The sequence below is a fragment of the Rhea americana genome, unplaced genomic scaffold (genome assembly GCF_003343005.1).
Source record: "Rhea americana isolate MKP2758 unplaced genomic scaffold, rheAme1 scaffold_95, whole genome shotgun sequence".
NCBI lineage: Eukaryota > Metazoa > Chordata > Aves > Rheiformes > Rheidae > Rhea > Rhea americana.
Window position 1 is genome coordinate 852,114 of NW_028187144.1, and position 20,354 is coordinate 872,467.

The 20,354-nt window shown below is 35.4% G+C and overlaps 1 protein-coding gene across 2 annotated transcripts in view; it reads left to right on the top strand.

The window, feature by feature from the left end:
• INTS6 (integrator complex subunit 6) overlaps positions 1-20,354 on the top strand; it is a 47,277-nt gene that overhangs the window by 23,376 nt on the left and 3,547 nt on the right. The window contains exons 3-15 of one of the 2 annotated variants that reach the window (XM_085325007.1): positions 3,455-3,638; positions 5,320-5,445; positions 6,283-6,437; positions 8,932-9,084; positions 9,224-9,356; positions 9,902-9,996; positions 10,420-10,530; positions 12,188-12,403; positions 12,512-12,638; positions 13,956-14,098; positions 14,776-15,010; positions 15,780-16,151; positions 16,654-16,747. In XM_085325007.1, coding sequence (XP_085181133.1) covers positions 3,455-3,638; positions 5,320-5,445; positions 6,283-6,437; positions 8,932-9,084; positions 9,224-9,356; positions 9,902-9,996; positions 10,420-10,530; positions 12,188-12,403; positions 12,512-12,638; positions 13,956-14,098; positions 14,776-15,010; positions 15,780-16,151; positions 16,654-16,747 — 2,144 coding nt within the window. The remainder of the gene's footprint in view (positions 1-3,454; positions 3,639-5,319; positions 5,446-6,282; positions 6,438-8,931; positions 9,085-9,223; positions 9,357-9,901; positions 9,997-10,419; positions 10,531-12,187; positions 12,404-12,511; positions 12,639-13,955; positions 14,099-14,775; positions 15,011-15,779; positions 16,152-16,653; positions 16,748-20,354) is intronic. The other variant, XM_085325008.1, reaches the window with a different exon arrangement.

Below are 20,354 nucleotides of genomic sequence, written 5' to 3' on the forward strand. Positions count from 1 at the left end.
GGTGTCTCTGTGATTTTAAGTTATCTCCTGTGGAAGACCAAACTGTGGCACTCTATCTCTGGACAGAAGAAGACAGGAAAACTTAAATCTGTCATTTCCTAAGGATCTAAGTAGGGTTTTTTAGCCTCTTAGGGGCCTGTTTTCTCAGGTGGGCTTGAACCTTAGTCTCCATCCTTAGTCCTTCTGTCCTCTAATGATGAAATACTGTATTTGTTTGGAATGTGAGATATACCTTCCCTTTATATGGGTACAAGAAAAGCTTGAGGAAGCCTACTTACAGATACATTTATTTTTTAACTRTGAAAAGACAAGTTCTCTAATGTAATGCTGATGTAGCTTTTATTCAACGTAGAGACTCTAGGATCCTCTGAATGATGTTTTTGAGGACTTCAGACTGCTTCTACTTAGGATAGCATGAATGGAAGTATAGACAAGTGCTTAAAGACCTGCTCAGCAATAACTGGGTTCTTTAAGATGTCTTCATGCAACAGATTGTCCTCCAACCCCTTTCATTCATTTCTTGAACATTTTAGTGAATTTAAAGACTGAGAAAAAGAAGGGCATAAAGTACACCATGTTATCTTAAAATAGCATTATGGCATTCTGGAGTGGCAGGGCTTATGTATGCTCTTACAAACAAGTGTTAAAAAAAAATCTGTTTTTCGGTACTAAACTGTGAGGATGCTTATGTGTGATKATAAATAGACAATATGTTGAAGACCATTGCTCCCTTTCACTTGTTCAGTCTATCTTTTTCACAACAACCAATACAAAAGTCAAAGCAGAGCAAGCGGCTTGTGTGCTTCCATGTTGATATATGAATGGGGAAAGGGAAATAAGTTGCAAGATGGACTGTTTTTAGCCCATCTTATTTTCTGTTGGGTTACTGTGGTAATACCAGTTAAAATAATAAACTAGAGATGAAAAGGCTAAGTTACTAAGCTCTGTGAAGAACGGGGCCTGGATTGAATGTATATCTTCTCTGACAACATGGATGCTAAATTAAATATTAGATTAAACTGTGGGGAAAGAAGTGAGGACATTTGTCTTGAAATGCTGATAGTTTTTAACGTCAGCTTGGACATTGAAGTCATTTCTGATAATATGTACGTAATGCAGTGGCCTCCTCCTGAGAACTTAGAACTGTTTTTTTGATTCACTCAGTATAACTGGCTGAGCCAAGATTTTATAGTTTGAGATAAACTGAACTGAGAATAGCGTTTGTGCCGGATCCTTTGCGTCTTTGTCCATATACCTCAGCAGTCCGAGCTATGCCTGAAGAAGCAGAATGCTGTTTTGTGGGTATGCCTTCCAGGGGAAATGTACTCTGCAGAGCTTGTAAATGCTGCTTTTCTGTTGCTCAGAACCTTGTAGGAAAGTTGGTGAATGTTGTTCGTTAATAATAGTCTCAAGTGAGGACAGTGTAGTGCTTGCAACTGAACTCTCTTACAGTCAGGATTCTGGGCCGCTTACTAGGAGTGTGGCTGTTCTTTTAACTGAGTTTCCTTTGCCAGGTAGGCTTTGCTGGCAATTTGTATGAGGGGAAAGGCATGCATATAAATCAGTAATAAGCCAGATGCTTAGCTGAGTACTCTTTGACCAATTTCACATGAAACATTTGGGGGAAATACTGCTCTTATGTGTGTTAACTGCTTGCATCAGCGAAAGCAGAAATTCAAGAGGGAAACTATCAAGTAGGCTGAAGAGTCAAAAGTGTTCTGATGCTTCCTCATATGTTACAAGAGTGGATTTGTCACGTTTGTTCCAGGCTTTGACATTGCATCAATAAATTGATTATTCTTCAAAAAACATGATTTTTTTCCCTGATGTAAGATTTTTTCCCCAATGTTCTTCTATTTTTTTAAAATAAAAATTCTTCTTTTTCAGTAGTTTGTTGCAAACTCCTTAGGTAATTAGTATGAACTAAATGAAGGCAATTTGTCATATTAGTTTTTGCAGATTTAAAAACTTTTTTGTGGACATGTATCAAGATTTGAAACAGACTGATAGTTTCCTTTGGTAACGTAGCATAACATAACAAGATTTAGTATTGGATTTTTTTTTTTATGTTGTGTGAAAAATAAAGTGTTCAAGATTCTATTTTGGCAGTTGCACCTGGGAGTCTGTTTTTTTTCAGCTTAACCCTCGAATTTGATATCAGTGTTGTTGGCTGAGTAATGGGAACTGTTTTTACCACTCAAATCAGTATTTGGAGTTTCTTCCCCCTGCTTATGGCTGTAGTTTTAGATGAAGCCAGGGCTCCACTTTTACTGAGAGTGAGATCATCAGCCAGGGATCTGTCAAGATTTTCTGAAACTTGGAATTACTTGTTAAAAGCCTAGTTTAGCTCTTCAGGGATGCTTTAGTTGTAGATTTTGGTCAGTCATCTTGTTCATGCTACACTCTGTGAGAGGTGTATGTATACAAATAAGAGACTACACTCTTCTGAATCCTGTGCTATCACTTAGAAGGTAAAACATTTTTTTTCCTCTTGTTTCAGTTAAGTAGTTATGAAACTACTGCTAGCACTAGGAATTTTAGATGTTCTGTCAGTTTCTCAGTGGTAGTTATTATTGCTGTTAGGGGTTAATAAGTATCCTGACCATTGGTGTATCTTTAGCTCACTATATTTAAAGTCAGAAACTTTTGAATCTTTTTACCAGTTCTGGGAATTAAAGCAAAAATGAAATATTCTGTTGTATTGTGTGCTCCTGCATAGTATCTTCCATCTTTTAAATTAAAAAAATTGTGTAGTTCATCCCAAATAGAGGTAACACAACAGCCCATGGCAAGCAATTCTTCTTTATATAGATAGCTACAGCTACTGCTATCTGTTCCCTAAATATGAGAACTCATTTGGCATGTCAATGTTGATTTTAATTGCCTCTTTTCACTTAGGCAGAGCAGAGCATGAGTAGCCTTCTTGTTCCTGTAACATAACCACACATTAGGCTGCCTGGCAAACCTGTTGTTTCGAGTTGTTGACCATGGCAGCTAGATTTTTTGAGTTAGCTATAGCAAGTAGCTATTGAGTAGCTATTGCAAGCGTATTTCTTCTGCAGAGTTCTTAGATTAACACTACCTTTTCATTTAGTTGTACCTTTTAAGAATCAAAAAAATACTTTGAGCTGAGAACGGGCCTATTCTGCAAAAAATCATTTAAAAATTGAACAAATGAGCACTGCYGTTGAGCTTTTTTTACTGCTGAAATCATAAAGAAAACATTGGCTTGTAGCTCTCAAGTTTGCATATCACGTGGCCATGAAATGTGTTTAAAGTGTTGATAAATGATGAGTGTCTAGCTTGGCATATACAATACCTACAYTGAATTACAAATATCTGTGAAGCAGTGATAAGTATGTTGGTTTTCAGTGAATTGCCATCAGTATAACCTGAATTCTATTTTTTTTTTTTTTTGGAAGTAGTATATTCACAGATTCAAATTCCTTTTCAGCTCCATTTACCTCTCAATTCCCCTTTACCTGGAAGTGAGCTGACTAAGGAGCCCTTCCGATGGGACCAGAGGTTATTTGCTTTGGTTCTCCGTCTGCCTGGTATTACAGCACCAGAGTCGGAGCAGATAGCAGGAGTGCCTGTGGATGATTCGGCAATCACACCAATGTGTGAAGTCACAGGAGGTGAGCGCCTTGCATTTGCCTGACMAGTCTATTCTTTGAAAAATGAAAATGAATCAAACTTAGCTTTATTAACCATCTACCTATGATAGTAGTGTTTTTAAATTCTTGTATTACTTGTAATAACTCAGAACTCAGATCTAATAAAACTAAAGATGTTTTTGTAGCAAAATTGCAAGTAGTTTAATCTAACCTGTCATGGAAGAATGTGGATTGGCTTTCTTTAGCAGCTTTTTAGAAGAGAAAATATTTTTCCAGTGCATTTTGGTATTACAACTAGAAATTATAAGAATTAAGTTTTCCTATTCTATGATTTAGTTAAATTCCTGGTATTTTCCCATCTAAGCAAGCCAAAAGTGAAGGAAATGTGGTTTAGGATTTTTTTTCCCCTGAGAAGCTAAGCACAGGATATTTCTGAAAAAGCAATATTTTTTTTCCTCCATCATTACCCATGTTCTTAACCTATCAAAAATTTAATTAAGCTCATATACTCCGGCGTTAATTTTATAATTTATTTGTAAAAATTTTTTGAGAACATCACATACTGAAAGTACAATGATTCCTTTGATACAATGATGGGAATGTGGTAAAAGGCAAGAGAAGAGATTTAAAAAGAATTCCAAAATTACTTCATTCCTCTGCGTTCTGACTGTAAGGCAGACTACACTATTGCTGGGTTTTTTGACTGAAATTCATGGGCAGTTTGAGTGTTGATCTCTGTCACAAGGGGGAGCCCATTTTCCGTGAATGTACATAGATTTTGAGGTAAAATCATTAAGTGATGGAAAACAAATATTTCTAATGAGATGCATGGAACATAATCTCAGCTTTGCTATGCTAGTTTGCTGTTTAAACAAATGAAAAACTTTTTCTGGGTGTTTTTTTTTTGCCTCTCTGTATAGAGAAACTGAAAATAGATCAGCAAAAATAATCAGGAAGTTAGCATAGGGTGGCATACAAGGAAAGATTGAAGAGGTGAAAATGAATAGCATGGCTACTGGATGACTGAGGATATAATTCTAAGAATATATGATAGTCATTAAACCACATTGAAATTAGCAATAACTTAATGATATAAGTGATATAGCAAAGAATTAAGAAATGTGTTATGAAGGAAAGACTTTGTCAGTCGCCTTAATGAAAGATTCCCAAGACAGATAGCTGAAACGTCATGCTAAAAATAGGTGAACATGAAGGCTTTGCTGCAAGAAAAGCAGTTGTTGTGGTGAGAATTATCTAATAGGTTTGCTTACACAGCTTTGTGTAAAGCTAATTTCAAATGTGAATTGTGTCTGTGAGTATATCACATCTGTTATATCAGATTTTCTAGAAGTCACTGAGATTTTGAAAATAGTTCTTGGTTATAGCCATGATATTACTAGAATATTGTGATACCTTTAGAATATAACTACATTTTTTGAAATACCACCTTGCAGTAAATGGTATTATTGTAATTGTCACTACCATATGCATTAGGATATGTTTGCATTTGTATTCCAGATTTGAGAATGCGATGTAAGTACAACGTACATTCTTGTTTAAAAAAGGTAGAATGTTTGGTAGGTGCTTTAAATCAGTGGTCCGTAAATAATCAGCGTTTGTGTCGGGGAGCAACTTTGAATGATCCAAGTTAAAACAAGGGCATGAACAATGAGCAACCTGAACCTTGATTCTTTCCTTTCAGGTCGATCGTATTGTGTGTGCTCTCCGAGAATGCTGAATCAGTGTCTTGAGTCATTGGTGCAAAAAGTGCAGAGTGGAGTAGTAATAAATTTTGAAAAAGCTGGACCAGATCCCTCACCAATTGACGGTACTCAAAAATATTTGCATTTATATTGGTATCAACCCAGAATGATGATTGTCAATAAAATTTAGCTTAATATAATACTTGCCAAAAAAGGAGTTGGTATTTGAAAGACATTGCTACAAAAAAGACATGCCTTGTTTAAAATTCTATTATACTTTCTTTCAAAATATTGGCTTATAACTGTTACACACTCTGTATAAAATCTCCGCATTTAGTCACTTACTTAGATAGCCTTACATGAAGCTATTATAGCATAGTAAAATGAGTTCAAGGCTTTTAAGCAGTAGTTTGCAACCAGCTAGAAATGTAAATAGCTTGATACAGAAACATTGTGAATTTAGACACTTTTTGCTTAATGTGTTAAAGTGGCTGTGTTAAGAATTGAATAGCAACTGTGACTGTGTAGCCTTAACTTCTCATTCTGATGGCTTAGCCAGGTCTCTCTCAAGATGTTGCTGGAAAGTGTTTGTGAGATTTGATAATCCTGCTTTGCTGCAATAAAAAGTTAGTCATCAGTGTCTTAGTTGTCTGTATCACATTCGTGCACGGACATCTGAAGCTTTTCTGGTAGTTATGATGGGAGGAGAAAGAACCCTCATTGTTTCAAAGGGCTGCGGATAACTGTCTCTCTCAAATCTGATATGGTAAACATTCAGTGCTCATTCAGTTTCTCAACCTTTCTGGCTTTTTGCAGAAGTGCTTACTGACAACTATCTACTATCCTTAGAAGTATAATATTAACTGAATGGTTCTTGAATTTTCACAAAAATCGTTTAATACAATTTTTGACTAGTTCAGTACTGTTTTGGCTGACAGTTATAATGCCCTTTTCTTCCATAGATGGGCAGGTGGATATATCTAGACCCTTTGGACCCCAACCTTGGCACAGCTGTCACAAACTTATTTACGTCCGACCAAACCCTAAAACTGGGGTGCCTATAGGTCATTGGCCTGTACCTGAATCCTTTTGGCCAGATCAAAATTCTCCAACACTGGTAAGTACTGAAGTTAGATAAAAGCAATGAGGAGGGTTGGGATGTGATGGGGAAATATTCCAGGATTTCCTATTCGCTGATTTTTAGGTCTTGAGGTACGTGTTTCATTGTAACCACCATAAAGGTTTTGTGAGCCAAGAAGAAATGCCACATGTAACTTGTGTTCCAGCTGTCCCAGATAAATTACTAATGAACAAATAATACTGCAGTGTTCATCTTTTAGTAACTTCAAGACATTAAGAAACCACCCTTTTTGATCTGAGACCAGTGTCTCAGAATCTGGCAAATTCATTGCATTTTTCATGAAATTTATCTCCTTGGTTAGGAAAAACACACAAAGTCTTTTGAAGTACAGTTTGAGGAGTAATACGTGTAAGAAATTTTAGTCACAGGTAAAAGCTCGGAGTATTGCTGGCCTCTGTGGCTACATTCGGTGAAAGAGATGGATGTCCTTCTGAACCACAAAGCGAGTTAACAGTTGTGAATAAAAGTAAATAGTCTATAGTAGTCATCTAAAAAATGAAAAAGCCATTGCTCTCTGGATGCTGAAAAGCTCCTCTGTAGGAAAACTTCTATCTTAAGTATCCGCTGTAATCACTGGAACAATGGTGTATCGGCTTCCCTTCGTTTACCCTGTAGAGCCCTTAGTTTTTCTGCCATTGCAGATCTTGATTGAAATCACTAAAATAGATCTTGCCAAGTGAACAGTTGTAGTTCTGAATCCTCTAAAAACACAAGGTTGGCTTACCCAATTTGCTAGAAGATAAGAAAAAATTCTTATCTCATTTGTAGCATATATAGCCCTCATAACTGCATAAAGCACTGGATTATTGGATATGCAGCTAAATTCCTGTTGACTTCAATTGGAATTCCACAGGTGAATTGAGTCCAAATTGAATCTTCCTTATGCAATGTGGGTGAGTTAAGTTTGCTGATAGTATTTTCAAGACTTGTATTTCTTGACTGTTCTGAGAGTATAGTATTAAAACTTAACGTATATTGTAACACTTGTATATTTAAGAGTCTGTAGTTGGATATTTTTCTTTTCCTCCCTGTCATCTGATTCACAGTGGAGTCGTCTCAAACAGTCCTACCCCATCAGCATAGCGTAAATAACACTGTCAAGGCTTTCTTAAACGTTTGTGAAGGTCTGCTAATGTTTCTGTTGGTAGATGAACATGTGAACGGCTGCTCCTACTGCTCTGGGGTAAAAATAGCTTCTATTGTCCATCCAGAAGTTTTTAGACTTCTCAAGTCTTAGCATTCAACTTCTTTTGCAGCCTTTTCATTCCTAGTATAACTGCTCTATGCCTTGGTCAGAAACTCCATCACAAGTATTTATTGAAGGCATCCTCTTTGAAGAGACTTCCAGTTCCTTCAGTTGTTTGGGCCTCCTGTTGTGTGTACCCTTGGACAGTACACCTTCCTCAGAGTGGAGACACTCAAGGCAAGACCAGCTCTATGGGCAGATAACATTTGTGTTGCTCATCCTGAAAGGAAAGGACTGGAGTTTACAGACTCATAGAAAAAAATTTTCAAAGTGAGGTGATAGGAAGGTCCAAGAAACTCTGTGTTTCCCAGCTCATCTTTGTATTTATTAGTTACCTTCTTGTAAAGAAACTAACTGGAGGAAGACTTCCCAGTTGAGCTCTTCCCCAGATACTAGTGATCTTGGAGGCCAAGGGTAAGTAGAAGAGCTTAAGTTCCTCTCCTGAAAACTGTTCATTGGAAGGCTTAGGGGTCTGGTTTTTATCATAAACAAAACAAACAAACAAAAAAACTGTTTCAGTTTCAACCAAAGAAATTTCAATATATTATCAACTTACACTTGAAAGCTGAAGCATAAAGCTCATTAACATTTCCTTGTGTTAATAAAAAGATGAAAGTTCAACCACTTAAATTGCCTGAAATACAATAGTTTTTCATAGACCTTTTTAAAATGGGAGTTCTTGTAAAGATGGTGTTTCCTAGATGCGTGCTGTTCTTGATCATTGTAATTCACTTTGAGTTTTGAAACTGATGTTAATTTTGGCAAGAAGGAAATCTGTTGTTAAATAGAGGAGGTCAGCAAATGTGAAAATACAGTGTCTGCCTCTGTGAGGAATAGAAATGTGCATGCCCCAAAGTAGCACTGATTTTTTTTGTATACAATACACACACACACACATATTTAAAAAAATATTTATTTACTCCATACTAAATTTACTTCTGTTTGCAGAGTTTGTGTATGTGCACCTAACTATTTGCATAATGTGTTACCCATAGTAGGGAAAATAAAAAAGCAATCATTTTGAAAATAAGGTTTTTTCAGATTTTAAAACTGTGTTTATTTCATAAATTAATTGTTTAGGACTTAACAATAAGTACGATTCTGCATTGAATAGACTCCTTAAATAAGGCTGTTTCCAAAGAACCTGTATTACTTCCGTTGTCATAGCCCACTTTAAAATTAATCATTGTACAGACTCCTTAATGCTGGAATGTTTGTGTTTAGCCACCCCGCACATCTCATCCTGTGGTGAAATTCTCCTGCACTGACTGTGAACCGATGGTCATTGACAAACTGCCTTTTGATAAATACGAGTTAGAGCCCTCACCACTGACCCAGTTTATCCTGGAAAGAAAATCCCCACAGACCTGCTGGCAGGCAAGTAGAATGCATATGGAATTTAAGTTACTTAGAGAATGCTGTTTTGGGGATGTTTCACTCTACAGTCAGAATGGGATGTGAAGTTCTGACATACAATATTTTGTATTTACGTACAATGTAATGTGTTTTGTTGCAGGTATATGTGAGCAATAGTGCAAAATATAGTGAACTTGGCCACCCTTTTGGTTACTTGAAAGCTAGTACAGCGCTGAATTGTGTGAACTTATTTGTGATGCCTTACAATTACCCCGTCCTCCTTCCGCTGCTAGGTAAATACCATTTTCTAAAAATTTTACTAAGTGATAGGCAGTTGAAAAAAGTCAATCTGATATAAATAGTTTACTATGAAATTAATGTTGTTGGTGTTAATCACATACCTGCAAAACGCTAGAATGTTGAGATTGTATTTATTGTATCAATATTCCTGTTTCACTTCTCACCAATTGACTGACCTCTGGGAATCTGACCCACCCTGTAGGAATGAGCTGCTTAGTCATCCTTTCAGGTATACTGTGGTCCCACTTCTTTTACTATTTCATTAGCCATTTTTCCTGATCATTTTCCTTGTCTCAGATTATCAGTTCAATTGGGTAACTTATTCAGTTCCACCTTTTGGGTATAGCATTAATCTCATGTGTACTTATGATTATTTGTATGCATGTTAAAGTGTACACTTTACAGGGCTTTAATTTAAGCCCTGATGAATTATCATTTCTTTGAAAGAATTCCCTATTAGAAAAAAAGAAAAAAAAGAAAAAAAAATACTCATCTGGAGCTATAGCTTTCATTTATCTCTTCTTTTTATAACTGCTAGATGACTTATTTAAAGTACACAAGGCAAAGCCAACGTTAAAATGGCGGCAATCATTTGAAAGCTATTTGAAGACGATGCCTCCTTATTATCTTGGGGTAAGATGAATTACTCTGTTAAATTCTTTCTTTATTATATAACTATAATTATCTTTCCACTATAGATGTATTCTTCCCTGTTTCAAGAGGAAAGTGTGTTAATCTAAGAGAGAGCTGCTAAACTTTCATGTGTAATGATAGTTCTTGTTTATACTGAGGTCCTGTGGAAAGCTTGAGATGTGAATGTTATGAAAATTTTAATCAGCTGTAACTAGTATATACGTGATATCTCTGTGACTAATTGGCTCAGTATGAATGAAATAATGCCTAAAAACAACAAAACAAGAACTTAGCCCCAAAGCCTTTTTTCTTCTTCTTTCCTGTATGTAATTCAGATTATATTTGAAACAGATACATTAGATAAAATACATATATTACACTTGTAAAGTTAAATATGACTATACAATATATTCTGTGTTTCAGCCTTTGAAGAAAGCTGTGAGAATGATGGGGGCACCAAACCTTATAGCTGACAATGTGGAATATGGACTTAGTTACAGTGTCATTTCATATCTCAAAAAGTTGAGTCAGCAGGTAATGTTGAAGCAAAAGAGCAGTAAAAACTTATTCTAATATCAGGCTAATCTTAAAATACCCAAGCCCAATGGTTTTGAAGGAAAAAGAGCAGAAAGATCAAGCTAGTGCATTCCTGTAAGTGATTAGCAAGAAAGCATTTTTGTTTTCTGAACTGAAGAGAAACTTGACATTTAAATATAGACTTTTATAGCCTGGTCTATAAAGATAGGTGTGGAGGTAAAAATTAAGATTTTTTTGTACTTAAGGAGCATTGTTACATGTATAGTCACTATACTTTTGTCCAAAAGAAAACATATTGTCTTACTGTAGATCTTAAAGATGTTCTAGCATTTCTCAGAAGACAGGGATTTGTACTTTTGTGCATTTGAACCAGAAAGTGTTCATTCTTTGGCTTGTGAAATTAAATGGAAAGTGTGTGGTAAATATAAAGCAAATATACGTAAATCAGAGTCTTAAGTGAAGTACAGGTATAGAAGTAGCAAGTAACTTTTTGAAAGTTATGCAAATTGTTGACCATGTTCAGAATAATGCCCATATCTCTGACTAGTCTCCTGCACTAGCTAACATTTCTGCCCTGCTACTCCACTCTATTTTTATTTTGTTGAACTGTGCATGTTAAGCTTGTTCAAGATATTAGAAGAATGCAGTAGACTTAAAACTTCAGGAGACAGTAAAGCTAATACTTATAACTTAGCTAACAAGTTCTTATGAACTAGCTTTTTCTTAGAATGTTAATGTAAATTGCTATTTGAGGGAAGGAACAAACTTTTTAAAGTTTACAGTACTTTATGTCAAATCATGTGATCGAGTTGTTCAGTATACTGCTAAACGAGCTAATCTGTTGAGTTAAACTTTTTAGACTCCTAAAACATGACATACTGCAATAGCATCTAAAATGGTTATATTTAAAGCTTTTATAATTTTTGAAAGATTCTACCGATGTATACTTAAAATAAGGATATATTCAAATTTTGAGTAGTCTGTGAACTTATATGAAACTATGAAACAAACATTGGGAGGTTTGTTACCAAATTGCGTTTGGCTCCTTGTTCAGCTATATTATGCCAGAAAGTTGGCATTATGAACATGTTTAATTTTTGTACCAATCTGAAAGATAAAAAGTTGGGAGTTAGGACTGTTTTATCAAACAGAATCAGGTATTATCACGTATTTCAAATTTATTTAATCTTGTAGCTATCTATTGAGCTTTTTAAAAAATTGATATCATTGTTGACTGATCACAGCTATAGTTGTGGGAAAATCAGTCTTGAGTATTCTCGTAATATGTATGTAGCTGTTACCACAGAAAAACAGTTTATGTGAGCACAGACAGACTTGCAGAGAATTACTAGTCAAATTATGGCATTTTTATGAAAATAAAAGCATTGCATGCATATTGGTGCTTGGTACTATAATGGGCAGCAGAGGAGAAATATGCAGAAGACCTAGGCACAACTGTTCACTTTATTTAAAATGTAGTAAACATTAAGCAGTTATGTATTAAGCACTCCTTAAGCACTCATCCAGGTTATAGTCTTCGTAGTTTATTAGCACATTGTTGAATCTTCTAGGTAGGAATTTAAGATGAATAAGTCTGACTAATCCTTTTAAGAGCATATTGTCAATTTTATTTATTTATTTATTTCAAATTAAGGCCAAAATAGAGTCCGATAGAGTCATTGGCTCTGTAGGCAAAAAGGTAGCGCAAGAGACTGGAATTAAGGTCAGAAGCAGATCACACAACCTGTCTATGGCACATAGGAACGATTTTCAACATCTGCTACAGGGGATTACTGGGGAAATTCCTCATAGACCTCTAGACCTCAATATGAAGGAGTATGCTGGGTTCCAAATAGCTTTGCTGAATAAGGTAAGCACCACTGTGTGTAATGTTGTTATTTTCAATATACTTCCATTGAAATGCTAGATATTATTTCATATATGTTATTAATTGGAGCTTTATTTACTGAAACCATAGGATTTGAAACCTCAGACTTTTAGAAATGCTTATGACATACCCAGAAGAAATCTTTTGGATCAGTTAACACGAATGAGATCTAATTTACTGAAGAGTACTTGCAAGTTCCTCAAAGGACAAGATGAAGGTTAGATAACCATTTATTTCTTGCCTACCATGATGTGAATAGCACTACCACTGGGTTGCTGCACTGAAGGAAAAGATGCAGACTCTAACAAATGGCTTAGTTCGTAAAAATTTAGTGCATATCTGATAGTGTGGTTGAACTTAATGCTTCTTAGGCTTTTTTTTTCTTTACATAATTTTATTGTAAGAAGAATAGGTGAGGGTAGAGAAGATGCAGATTCACTGCTTTGTTCTTTGGTCCATTTGAGAAGTCTTGGGTTTTTACTTAAGATTCTTTGTTCCACTGCCTTTTTGCAACTTTCATGATGTATCTAAGGAGAAAAATCATAGGGCAGTTCTGAACATTAACACCTCTGTCCATGTAATAAGTATATTGGGGCGGTGGCGAAGTAACCTTGGCCTCTGGGTGCTGCCAGTGTGATTATTTTGCCCTTTAGGCCAAGACTGAATAGCTCAGTTGCCATGCTAATTTATTCCTTTCCCTTTCTGCTGTGGCTTCTGGCACTACATAATGGCATCTAACAAGTAGAAGATGATGAAGTAAGTGAAGAAAATGGGGACGGGCAATACAGGAAGAAGTTTATTTTTACATTATCACTTGATCACAGATATTAATCTGACTTAAGTTGTGGGTGCACTAATATCATTTGAAATGTATAGAAGTTGATATTTGGGGAAGGGGTTATATTATGTCAAAGACTTTTTTTCCCTTATATTCAGCATATGTTCAGCTTGATCAAAGAACTGGCAACTTTAACATCTTGTTAAATCAGTAAAATGCTTAGGATCAGGTCCTGTGGATTTTAAGAATTTGTTGATTGCAGTAGTTCAAAATCACTGTTTCCTTAGTAAAATGCTAATCTTTTAAATACTAGAAGTTTTGGGTAGCTACAAGTAGGTAGCCTTGTATCGAAGCTGTATGCAACATGGATTTACTACTTTGCATTAATGTTGTAGCTTTTGCTTTTATAATGGTTTCAAATATAATTCACTCTGTCTCAGTTTTTTTACCCATATGTCCTGTGGAAAAGCTGTGGGACACACTGGAAAACTGAAATCCGTGCAGAAGAGAACTATTGTGTATTTCTATTTCAGAATGATAAATTCACAAGATGTATTGAATATTTAAGCAAGTTTTTTGCACTACAAATGTATTATAAATACCAATTAGTCAAGAACAAGTGGGTTTTGCACATCTGTTTTGTTAATGCATTTAATGAAAGTCAAGACTGAAAACTGGAGATGTGAGGTAGACATAAACTAAATTCCCATAAGCTGAGCAGTATCATAAATTAATAAACCCTTTTTGTTTTGATAGATCAAGTTCACAGTGTACCTATAGCACAAATGGGAAACTATCAGGAATATCTAAAACAAATACCATCTCCCCTCCGAGAGCTTGATCCTGATCAACCCCGAAGACTCCATACATTTGGCAATCCATTCAAACTGGACAAAAAGGTGACTTTTCTATAAAACTTTTTTTTACGAAAGGTACGGTTGTATGTTTTTGCTGAGAATTAGGCCATGCAAAGGGCAGTATGTAGGAGAAACATTTCCAAGTATTTGGGAAGTCACTGTTTGCAAGAAAATCCCTCGTGTTTAGATCAGTATTATCACAGGGAGGCAGGCCTTATTGAAACTTCTCTGAATTATGCCTCTCTGAATTGTTTTATAAATGGAATATATTTGTCACTGTGGTAGAGCTAATATCTAATAATTTTCTCTTTACTAAGCTTTCCCTATAAAAAGCTTGTTGTAACTTTGAGTATGTGATTTAACTAATATATGTACTCCTCCTTTCTTCCAAATCTTAGTCTTGAACTTGACCGAATTATCAGTATCATTTAAAGCTCCTCTTTAAAATATTTGAGTCATACTGCAACTTATTTAAAAAGAAGTTGGGCAATCACACTCAGCTGTCTTTCTTGGAAGACTGTTGGAGAATGGCCTTAAGCTCATTTCTTTAGGAAGAACTAGATACTTTTCCAAGTGACATTTGAGAAATCAGTACATGATGGTATATTGTACCTAATTGCCTTATATACGGTCAACAACATAACCTCATAACATTTTATTTTATACTGCATGTTTTTGGTATGAAACTGAAGTATTGTCCCCGTTGAAACTGATTATAGGGAATGATGATAGATGAAGCAGATGAATTTGTATCAGGACCTCAAAATAAACATAAAAGACCTGGAGAACCAAATATGCAAGGGATTCCGAAAAGACGTCGGTGTATGTCCCCGCTGCTCAGAGGCCGACCACAAACTCCTCCAGTTGTGAATAATCATATTGGAGGAAAAGGGCCACCCACACCGATCACACAAGCACAGCTAGACCTTGTTAAACCTATTCCAGTTCACAAAAGTAAGTAAATCTTCTGTAGATATGTCAGTTTTTATTTTGTACAAACAAATGATATTTATGTACAAACATTTGTGAAGAAACTTAGCTGTAGGCTAATTACCCAAATATGGCAATTTTATCTCTCCCTTCTGAAAATGAGTATTCAATTGTGCATCTGGGGCAAATTGCAAGAGAATTAGTAACTGATATATACATAGTCTTTCAAACAGAAATCTCTCATGTGAGAAGATATCAATTGTTAATCAAAGATATACAATTATTTACTGTATTAAATGAGGAGACAGTGTAAACAGTCAACTAGTGTTCTTCCTTTGCATGTGAATCCAGATATTCAGGAAGTATCATAACACAGATTTAATTTGAATTTCACTGTACTGCAGTGAATTAAATACCATTTTTGTGGAGTTGAGGTGTGGAGTAACAGTCTTTTTGCCTGTTTGGTACTAAAATAAGCTTTTGTTAGTCCACTTTAATGGTGAAAGACAAAAGTCATAAACGTTTTACAGGTGTTTTCTTTTGTTCATATCTGTGTAGCCATTTTCCTTTTCGTATGAAGAGTGTACTTGTGATTTTTTTTAAGCTGTTAATTACCAGCAGATGTATCATTATGATCTGTGTTACAGCCCACAAACATGTTTTCTTTTGCCTGGCATGTATAGTAGACTGTCCAAGCAGGACATAGTTTTGCAGGAATTTAATACTGAATTGGCTTGATGACCTATCAGATGTCAAAACGTGAAACTTGCATGTGTATTCTTCTTTTTTTTAGCCTCAGAAACTAATAATGAGATTGCAATGGATGATGTGATTGAGAATCATGTTACAGACCCACTTTCATCAGATGTTTTCCCAAATACTGTGGATTCAGAGTTTTCAATGTCCTCTTCTCCATTCAATTCATTGGATCGACCTGCCACTCATACAGAGGATGTAGGCCACGAACATTTGGGGAACAACTTGAATGTTGATGGGTTTTTGGAAAATCATGAGGAATCAGGTAGTAAAGATCAAAGTACTGAAGAAAACTTGCCGATGTCTTCACCCAGCAAAGGGAAAAAAGCAGTGCATTGCAGAAGTTCCAGAGAGATTAATATAGAGCTAAAAGCACAAATTATGAAAGAGATAAGAAAACCAGGAAGGAGTAAGTATACCAAATCACTTTTCAGATGCCTGACATGTGAATTAGGCTAAGAATTCAAAATAGATTACTATTTTAGAAAAATACTAAACCATGAGACTGAAGCAAAATAAATAAAAAGCTGAAGAGCTATGTTATAAAACCTCCTTTAAAAACTTCTTGGATGAGCAATTAAAATATTACTGCCTTGATCAATGTTCATGAAAGTTCTTCTTTTTTTAATATTTTGAGTATTAGAATTAGTAGAGTAGATGTTCTAGTAATATGCAAAACTGCAGTGTCTTGGGGATTTGGGTTTTTTGATCATTTTTGAGGTTTTTTTAAAACATTAGTATTGTTAAAATAATATGTGGTTGTTACAGGCCTAGTTGATAAGTGATATGTCCTAAAAGCTTACAAAAGCTCAGTGGAAGCTGCTATATATCACTTGGATAAAACAAAGTGTTACAACAAGTATCTGCATAGGCACCTCTTAAATAACTGTTTTTGCTCTTATTTGTTGAAGAGTATGAAAGAATCTTCTTTTTGCTGAAGCATGTACAAGGAAGTTTACAAACTCGCCTGATATTTTTACAAAACGTTATTAAAGAAGCTTCAAGGTAAGTGACTGAATTGCTTTAACCTTTAAAAAAAAAAAAAAAAAAGCACCGTGTACTTCTATATGGAACTGCTGGACAGCCATGAAACTCTTTGTTTGAAGCTTCTCACGCTATGCTTTGCATTGCAAGTAAATAATTTCCTAGGAAAACAGAGAAATGCAACAATTTCCTGATGTATATTGTTTGCACAAGCTCACCCTTTTACCTATTATTTTCAGTATATTGTCTTAAAAATGTTAGCAGCTATGACTGCCAAAGCAACATAAATGTAGGTAGATGGTGGTATATAAAGAAAAGGTCAGTTCATTAGAAAATCACTCAACTTCCGAAATTCCAATCTGAGTGTACTGCTAACTTGAAAAACTAAAGACATTGGATATTACTATGAATTACTGTGAATTAGATCTTCAAAAACTATTGAAATCCATTATTTTCTATCAACTCAAAATGTCATCCTAAATAATTTTGCGATACAGATATGCTCCATGAGGCTACATCTCTGCTTTTCAGATTTATTCAGAAATATAGTAGTCCTATTTCCACAGCCTCAGACAGATGATAGTTAAGATCACTGAAGAAAAGAGGCTTGCTGGAGATTTAAAAGTAGTGGTGTTAATCTAGATAGAAACCTGTCCTGAGAGCATCCTTGTAGACTGACCATACTTGATTCATCTACTGCATGTTCACTCAGAAGAAAGGAAGGAAAACCATGTCATTATGCTTGGAACCAAGAGTATTTAAGGTACAATGAAAAATTAATAATTTTAACATCTTATCTTGAGAGTAAGTATAACTTGGATTATAATCAAGAGTTATTTCAGTGAATGGTTGATTTTTTGCTCCTATCCATTTTTTTGTAGCAGTTAACTTTTTTACTATAATCTTATTAATCAAATTTAAAAATCAAAAAAATCAAAATTTTACAAAAGTTTGGACAAAATCATGCTGAGAATTTTTGAGGTACATTGAACATGGGATGTTCATATATCTTCTCTAGCCTTCATCTTCCACTGTGCTGACAGCAGTATGTATATGTGGATCATATTCTTCCTTTAGCTACAATTATTTATTGTGCTTTTACTTGATCTGTCTTTATTGTCGTACCACCTGTCAGAGTTGTTTCATAACCTGTAGAATATGCATGCTACTTCACCATCTCAATACACCAAAACCACATTTAATTATGTTGCTCTTGGAGTCTGTGGCACCTCTTAGTGGGATTGAGTATATTTGTGCCTCCAAAGTTGTGCTCTTTAGATCTTTTGTAATTCTCATTTCTGTTGCACAGCCTCTCTATTCCATTCACTCAAACTGATGACTCTTTCCCTACAAAACTTGGCAGGAGCTGTGTTGCTATTGGATGCATCAAAATTAAAATTCTGTCTAAAGCTCCAACCAACGGTTTTCTGCGTGTATTGGTAGAAAAAGTTGGCAATTTTGTTTCTCTTGACTGTTGTTTAACTTCACTTTTTATTGGTTTGCATGCAGGAACAGCTTAATCTCGCTCTTCTTGCTCTCTTGGATAAGATTTTTGTAGTGCAATCATTTTTGTCTACCTGGATAAGATTGCCTACAATCCTCATGTGCTTTTTTTTTNTTTTAATGTTAAGTGGTAGCTGACCCTTACAGTGCCATGGAATGTGATCCAAATTGGGGATGCTTGGCCTCTTTCCCTGCTCCAGAGAGCTGTGGCTGCCAATATAGACTTAAGCTCTTGAGCATTTCAGCAGGAAAACCTGTGTACAAAAACATTCTTCTCTCAGTTCTGGGGGTCAGTCCTCAAAAGAGTTGTGAAAGGAGAGGAAGATTTCTGAAAGAAACCAAAATGTTCAGCTTTCTCTGGGGCCTGACTGTCCTATAGCTCCTTTTTGTTCTACTATACAGTGAAAGACTTTAGGGGTACATCCTTCAAAAGAGACTGCAGAGACTGGTGGCAAAAGAAAGGTGTCACCTTTGAAAGACAGAAACCAGGATGGTATAAATAATAAAATTTGTTCACAGTTGATGTTGAAAATATTAAGAATGAGGAGATACCACATTGTGGTTTCAAATCCTCAGCTATTTCTATTGTCACAAAGGTTTTTCCTATGCCTAGTGACACAGCCTAAGTGAGTTTTATTAGCAATTATGAGTCCTTGTTGCACACAGGAGCCATGAATTCCCAATATAGCCATCCAGCTGCAAGTTTGGATACATAGGATAAAGAGTTATTTAAGAAAGGATGAAAAGGAATTACACTATGCAGTGGAGAGATCTTCAGTTTTTCTGTCATTAGTGTAGCAATCCATTTGTGCCCCTAGCACTGAGAATAAGCGTTTATTCTCTGTCTAGAGCAAAAGCTAACAAGAAAAACTGAGCAAAATTCTCCAAATCAACTAATTCTCAAGATGAGAAATTCAGTTCCCTTTTATCTAAAGGGGAGTTTTATCAGTTTTATCTAAGTTACTGAACTAAGAGCTTTAAGCAATTAATATACAGTTAGGCTTTGCTGTTTATACCTAGACAACATGCTAAGCAGTGTCTATTTGTGATAAAAGTACTGGGAAAAAATAATGCAAACAATTTCAAAATAAAAATGTGCTCAATACCTAGAAATTTTACAAGCAGTAGTAGTAAGATTCAATTCTTAATTCTGTTAATTACCTGTTAATGCTGTTAATTAATTAATTAGTTGCTGGAGTAAATTGTCTCTACAGGCTAGGAGTCTTACTACTACATACTTGGTTTCTTAAGCTCCTCAAAAACTGTGGCTACAAAAATTTCAGAGGTGAACCCTCCAAGCTTCACAAAGATTTGTGCAGAAATCATAAATGAGTGTCAGATTTGCACTAGATGAAAAAAATTGTTCTAACAGAGAGCTATTCTATGATCCTTTACCTGGTACTATTCTGTAAGATAATTTACAGATTAATTGTGAATATATTTGTGGGAAGTAGGTACAGAATTATTGAATAAGTTCAATTTGTTAGAAGAGAGACCAGCATTCACTGTGATTCTTGCGTATATTGGATAGAATTAAATTTTTGTAGTGCTGGAAAAATTTGCAAGACAGTCTCAGTGCATGTCCTTTTAGTTTGCTTTGATACTTTTATTTTTGTTTGAACATATGACCACAGTCCAAGTTCAGCAAGCTTTCTTTACCAATGCCAGTTTCTTTAAAAAGAACGTAAGTAGCTATGTTGCTTGTTGAAGTAGTGAGATGCATCAGCTGCTTTGAGGTAGAGACTAAAACTGGGATTAAGCGGCTCCCTAACTGTAATGCAGATGAACCTTATGTGTGATAGAAATTATGTAAGAGTAACTGCTATGTTTTAGTAATCTTAAGTAGAAAAGGGTTATGAGAATTAGTCTTCCTTCTAGTTCTTTGCTAGTCCAGATGAGACTTGATGGCGAGGGAACTGTTACTGATAGCCTGTGACAAAGGCTTCCTTTCCTGAAGACCTCACTGGAAAAACAATGTTCGGTTACCTATCTTGGGTGACATTTGGCTTCAAGTGTTTCAGTATTGAGATGGCTGATGATGAGATGTGATTTACTGATTTGGTTGTCCATATTTTCTGTTGCAAAAAAAAGAATTGAGAGAATTGCTTGTGGAAAATAATACGAG